The 6,415-nt window shown below is 36.3% G+C and overlaps 1 protein-coding gene across 1 annotated transcript; it reads left to right on the top strand.

The window, feature by feature from the left end:
- The first annotated feature begins 1,558 nt into the window (after positions 1 to 1,558).
- LOC114736990 (actin-depolymerizing factor-like) lies at positions 1,559 to 5,612 on the top strand. The gene is made up of 3 exons (XM_028924870.1): positions 1,559 to 1,736; positions 2,722 to 2,987; positions 4,950 to 5,612. The coding sequence occupies exons 1-3, from the start codon at positions 1,716 to 1,718 to the stop codon at positions 5,098 to 5,100; spliced, it is 438 nt and encodes a 145-aa protein (XP_028780703.1). The 5' UTR covers positions 1,559 to 1,715; the 3' UTR covers positions 5,101 to 5,612.
- The last annotated feature ends 803 nt before the right edge of the window (positions 5,613 to 6,415 follow it).

The raw sequence follows: 6,415 nt of genomic DNA, 5'->3' as shown, positions 1-6,415 counted from the left end.
AGAACCTGAATTCGGATTAGTTTGGGCCTGTTGATGTCTCTGTAAATAGGGACTGGCCTAGGATACCAGATGTGAAGGCCAAAAAAAAAAAAGAAGCAAGTTTGTGCTTTGCATACATGCTTATTTTTAGTACTCTTGTTTGTCCCCCCCAAAAAAAAAACCCACACACACGAATCAGATTTGGTTGTTCTTCACTTTCTACATTTATTTGTGTGGATGCGGAGTTTACCTTATATTTGCTTCACATAATTTCATTTCTAGTTCCTCAAAACATGATTTATATATGCAGAACTTTCCGAGCACACTAATTAATTAGTCAGTCACGAATAATAATCAATTATCATGTCTCATAGACTTTCCACACATTTGGTGATTCATAGACTTTCCGAGCACACAAAGAAGAGTTTTATTAGAGTTATCCGATGCTATTGCGTTTGATTGAAAATATCGCTATTCCAAAAATATTAAAATTTCTATTTATTAATCGAAACCCGAAGAAGAAGCTATGATGCCATATCCCAATTCTCCGGCCAATACACACACATATTAGAAACCGGTTTCAATGCTCATCACAGTGATGAGTATCGTGATGTTTATCAAATCTCAATCATTCAAATTTAATATAGATGGTCAAGATTTAATATTTAATATATTTATTTTTCAAAAAAAATATTTTTCTTTTAATATGTACATAATCCAAAATAAATGTAATCTCTTAACTGTAAGTTTGTTAAAAAATAAATTTTTTATTTAAAAATTACTAGTTGAAAAGTTTAAATCTAGACTATTAAAACTGATGCTGAATGGTTTGGATTTTATCATAACGATGAGTATTACGGGGCTTATCACTACGATGAGTACTAAAATTGGTTCTCACATATTGGGCCTGTTTCATAGGCTCAGAATAGCATCATTGCCTTGGGCCTGTTTCATAGGCTCAGAATAGCATCATTGCCTTGGGCCTGTTTCCTTAGCCAACACAACGTCACCTCCCTGGGGGGAGCAATTGTTGGAGGTGGATCTTCCCACAACAGTTATAAGCCCAGCTCAGCATTCTGGGCCTTAATGGGCTTATCGTGATGTGATGGAGGCTTGGTTTACGAAAAAACAAAAAGATGTTTAGCAATCCTTAAAATACTTATAAAAAGCATTTTTTCACATAACAAAACAAACTCCTCTATATATTTATTTTGTAAACTGTAAAAACACTTTTTAATCGGGAGTGTTTGAGTAAGATCAAAATTATGGTTTCAGAAATATTTTTACAGTATACGAAATAAATATGTGAAAGAGTTTATCACGATTTACGAAAAAATGTTGGTTTCTACCTAAATGCCTCCGAAATTTGCATAGCTTGCTCTAAATGAAAATAAGAGCACTCGTGGACGCCTCATAGCGAGAGCTTCCGAATGGGTTGAAGCGCGTGGGTGCTCCCGGGGTGACCAGAATTTTTTACCAGATGTTACGCATTAGGGATAGGGGCGGTCCAACGGTTCAACCTCTTTATCAGAAAATAACAAAGCGACGCTCTTCTTCCTTCTCTCTCACTCCTCCCCTCTTTTTCCTTTCCTCCTTTTCTAGTCCTCTCATTGTTCTCCCAACCTAACAATATATTTTCCATCTCAATAATTTATCTCTATTATTTAGAATTTTAATCTACTATCATTCTCTCCTCGGTGGTTGGTTGCTCAACTCGCTCGCTGGTTCCTGTAACTATGGCATTCCGAGTAGGAGGGGTATGCTTCCTTTGCTTCCTAGCTCTTCTGATCCTTGTTTTTCTAATTTTTGTTGAAGATCTTGAAATGCGCTTCAATCGTTTTAATTTTCCTTGAGTTATAGTGCTTCTGGCCTGATTTGCTCTTGTATGGATATGTTTTTCTTTCTTACTCTCATTCAGAGGGGTTCGCTGACTGATTTTCATTTACTTGCTACTGCAGATTTTCTGTCTCAAGTTTTGTTTGTTTTAGCTCAGTCCTTCTGTTATGATTCCTGTGCTGGAGTGAAAATTTTCCCTTTTTGTGTGGTGCCTGCTTAATTAAATATGTCGCTTGCTACGCTAGATGACTTGACTGCCAATCGATTTTCTTTTTTAATCATGGACTTCCAATCGATGTTGATCTTAGTAGAAAACTTTAAATGTATCTCATAAACTGGATTTATTGAAGGTTCTCGTACGCGGTGATAGTACGCTACGACTTACAAGCTATCTGTGTACATTATTATTGATATCGGGCTTTCGGGACAGTGGATATTCTGGTTTTCACTATCTGCATCCTTTTTCCCTGCAACTTAATTTCATTTTTCCTAGTGCAATTCTAATGTAACCTGCTCTAATTTGATGGTTTTTATTCACACACGGCAGCTGGGACCTGCTTATGGTTTGGTGTTTTCCTTATTATTATTGAAACATTTTGATTGGTTCACATCTAAGTGGTTCAGGACACAGAAGTTTTAAGAAATCATTTAAATATATCAGATTGAAATGTATCCTATCGCTTGCAAGATTGGTGCGTGCTTCATTCGTACCTAATACACTACAACGATTTTTTCTCTTTTGAGTTGCAATGAAGTTTGGTGATGCTGATCTTCGTGCTATATGACTAGGAATTGACAGACAGAACCTTTGGTTCTATTTTCTAAGACATTTTTTCCCTTCGCGTTCAGTTCTAATAATCATTTTTTGGCCCTGATCAAAGAATTTAATATGCGACTTCATTTTAGGGAAATGCCTCTTCTGGCATGGGTGTTGCTGAGCATAGTGTAAGCACATACCTGGAGCTGCAGAGGAAGAAAGTACATCGCTATATCATTTTTAAGATTGATGAGAAAAAGAAAGAAGTTGTGGTTGAGAAGACAGGAGGCCCTGCTGAGAGCTATGATGATTTCACTGCCTCCTTGCCTGAGAATGATTGCCGATATGCTGTCTATGACTTTGACTTTGTAACTTCTGAGAACTGTCAAAAGAGCAAAATATTTTTCATCGCATGGTTAGTCACACAGTTTCTCATAAAATCATAGAAGATGCATTTTAAATTCATCTGGAGAAAAATTTAACCTTGACTGGATATTTATTGGTTTAAATCAGTGCATTTATCTAGTTCCTGACTTGCTTTGAAGACTTGCAAAATAGACAACTTTTGTAAAGCAAGTCAAAGACAGCAACTATTTTGAACTGAAAGGTTAAACACCGAAATCACTTCAGTCACCTGAAAGATGGATTGATGGGTAATGGATGGAAGATGACAGTATCCAACTCCTCTATGAAGCTCCAATTCTGTCATGTCATTATTTGCTCACGATCTCATCAATACTATTCTAGTCTGATAAATGCAAATTCTTAGTCTACTTTTCGTGTCTGCCTTGTATGTGCTATTGGTGAAGGATGAACTGATGACAAGTTCTGACAAATCTGAATTACAAATTGTTTCATGAATTTGAGATCCTGACTTCTTCATCCTTGTATGTTTGTTTTACTGATTGAGTGTGTTTGGTTGGGATCTAAAGTTGACATAGGCAAAGATGTTCATACCCTCTGTTAATCGGGCTATTGAGGTTATGTATTTGATTTATATCTACACGCACAATAATATTCATGCTATTTTGATTATCTTTTATATTCCTTTGGTACAGGGTTATAAAAGATTTCTGCGCATTTATGTTGCTATGCTATGAATGCTCTCTTTCTAGATTGCATTTTGTTTAGTTTAGACCTTCGTCATTCCCAAATTCTTCCACGTAAAGAACAGTGCATCAGTGTGACTTGCTGAACCCCTTTTTTTTTTTGGAGATACTGAAATTACAAAGCTTTGCACAAGTCAAAGAACCTGTAGTGTCGCTATTGTATTGCTATTATGGTTCTATTTGTTAAAGATTTGGAAACAATTTATATGGCATGGAAGTTCTATTATGGTTCTATAAATAATGTCCACTGTATTGGTTGAGTGCAATCTGCAGCAATACATGGCATGGCAGTAAAGGTCTTATAATTACGATCCACAAGTCTTCTTAACACGTTTTAATGGTTTAAAATGGCGTGTTGTGGAACTCTAAAAAGCTGATGTTTCACATCCATATTCGATAAAGATGCTCGATTTTAACTTGATCACCCTTTCTGACTGGGTGCCCAATGTTTGACTGAAAAGTATATTGGAATCAGTGATCTTGCTTTATTGACCAACCATTATATCCCTTTCTTGTGCTTGAGACCCTTTGTTTGTTTAGTATGGTCTTTTCTCGTCTTCTCACTACCTGAATTCTGAATATTTTTTTCCATTTTATGCCACCTTGCTTTTGATTGGATGCTAATCCTTGCCTGCAATTTGTACTGGAAACAAGTTTACCAGTTGGTGTTACCTCTTTTGTGCTTGAGAAGCTGAGATTCCTTGTCTTATCAGTTCGTTGTTTTCTGTTCCCACGACCTGAAACCTGATTCACATTAGAGTTTTTTCACCCTTTCCCTGCGCATGAATTGCTGTGTCGTTTCTTCATTTAAGATCCCAAACCATCTTATCAATCACATCTTCGTTTTGCATTTGATTGGGGTTCTTTGGTATTGTGATTATTTTTGGGCTTTCTTCGCTAGTTGCTTCTGTTGTAGTAAAGCAAATTTTAGTTCTTGCTCTTATTACTGTTGTTTAGGAAGAAGGACAATAAATGTTGGAATCTTCATTCTTGGCTGAAAATCTAGGATGTCGCGCTTCGCAGTGGTTTTTTGGTTGGTTTTTACTGTTCATTTCATTTCATGCTTGGGGAAGGTGGGTGGGGAGTGAGATATTCCTTGCAGGTGGCAATTTAATCTCACGATGGAATATTTTGGGTGCGAGCTTTCATGTATGTTAGGCGACGTAATTTTATCTTTACATCAGAGCAGGTTGAAGCTGTATATAATTTGGCGCATATATGACCAGTTTATTGCCTTAGATATGGGTTTTTTAATTCAATTGTTACAGGTCTCCTTCTGTATCCCGGATTCGTGCAAAAATGCTGTACGCAACATCCAAGGACAGGTTCAGACGGGAATTGGAGGGCATACATTATGAGATTCAGGCAACAGACCCTACAGAGATGGATCTTGAAGTCCTCAGGGACCGTGCAAACTGAGAATAAGCTGGGCTCAAGGGCTCACGTTTAAAGGGTGTCCTTAGGATATCTCTGAAACAACCTGAAGGATTGCTCTTTATTTGACTTGTTCCTTGAACTTCTAGTTTACTGTGTTGTCTGTCTGTTTCGATGCATCGCATATGAATAGCTTACTTAGGAAGTAAATAACCCACACCTGTGAAGGCTGATTAGGGGCTCCTGGGCCTACAGACCCCATAGCTGGGGGAATTGGAGCTCTTCCTTACTGTGATGCTTCTCGGGTGCATATTACTACTTTGAATATTGAAAATTGGACTTGTATTCTATGGAATCAATGTTTATGTTGATGGGGACAGCTAACTATCAGCTTGGGCGGAAGCTTGATGCTGCGTTTTTTGGGGGTGTAGAGTTTGATGATAATATAATGGAATGTTAGACAGCGGAAGTGGGGTGACGACTGACGAGTGTGTAAATGGTTATGAATTGTGTTCTTTATGGCCAACTATAAAGTTTGTGTTCGGATCAAAAGAAAATTAAAGGATTTTTTTTTTTGGAGGGGGGGGGGGATGTTTCTGGGGGATGATAACAGTAATGTTACTAGACATTGTCGCCAAGAAATATTAGTACATTTGGGCCGCTCGTTCTTTGGTTACAGTTCAGGCCGAAAAAGTTCTCTGGTTACAGCTTCTCAAATGGTCTTTCAATATTGCGCCCGCACATGCACATTTTTTGAAATTGATTTATTATTCTTAGCAAAGTGCTTAAAAATGCTTCCTCATTTATTTATAACGAAAATAAACTGCGAGTAACGTCTTGACATCTTATGAAGATCAAAACGAAACATGAGAAGTGAAAACTACGAAATTTTAAATTATTTTCTTTTTTCTGAATTTTATTGATAGAGTGTAATTTATCTTCTCATTGTTTCTAAATATATGAAGATTATGCCCGGACGTGCACATTTTTTGAAATTGATTTATTATTCTTAGCAAAGTGCTTAAAAATGCTTCCTCATTTATTTATAATGAAAATAAACTGCGAGTAACGTCTTGACATCTGATGAAGATCAAATTGAAACATGATAAGTGAAAACTACGAAATTTTAAATAAGTTATCTTCTCATTGTTTCTAAATATATGAAGATTTCTTATCAATGTTATATCTTAGTTTGATTTTTAAATCTTTTATTAAAATAATATTTATTCGCTTCCATATATTAAAAACATAACCAGAACGTTTAAAACGGTACAGGGACAAAAAAAATGAAAAAGTGAGGAGTAACTAATTGTTTTCAGGCAAAATTTATGTATATCAAGTTATCAATACGAATATATCA

The sequence above is a fragment of the Neltuma alba genome, unplaced genomic scaffold (assembly GCF_004799145.2).
Source record: "Neltuma alba isolate B1F8T4 unplaced genomic scaffold, ASM479914v2 tig00013395_pilon, whole genome shotgun sequence".
NCBI lineage: Eukaryota > Viridiplantae > Streptophyta > Magnoliopsida > Fabales > Fabaceae > Neltuma > Neltuma alba.
The sequence above is the reverse complement of the archived record's forward strand: the minus strand, read 5'-3'. Positions and strand labels throughout refer to the sequence as shown.

Coding starts and splice junctions, on each gene's coding strand:
- LOC114736990 (XM_028924870.1), top strand. CDS start 1,716: ATGGCATTCCGAGTAGGAGGG. Junction 1,737..2,721: donor TGGCATTCCGAGTAGGAGGG/GTATGCTTCCTT, acceptor ACTTCATTTTAG/GGAAATGCCTCTTCTGGCAT. Junction 2,988..4,949: donor AAAATATTTTTCATCGCATG/GTTAGTCACACA, acceptor CAATTGTTACAG/GTCTCCTTCTGTATCCCGGA.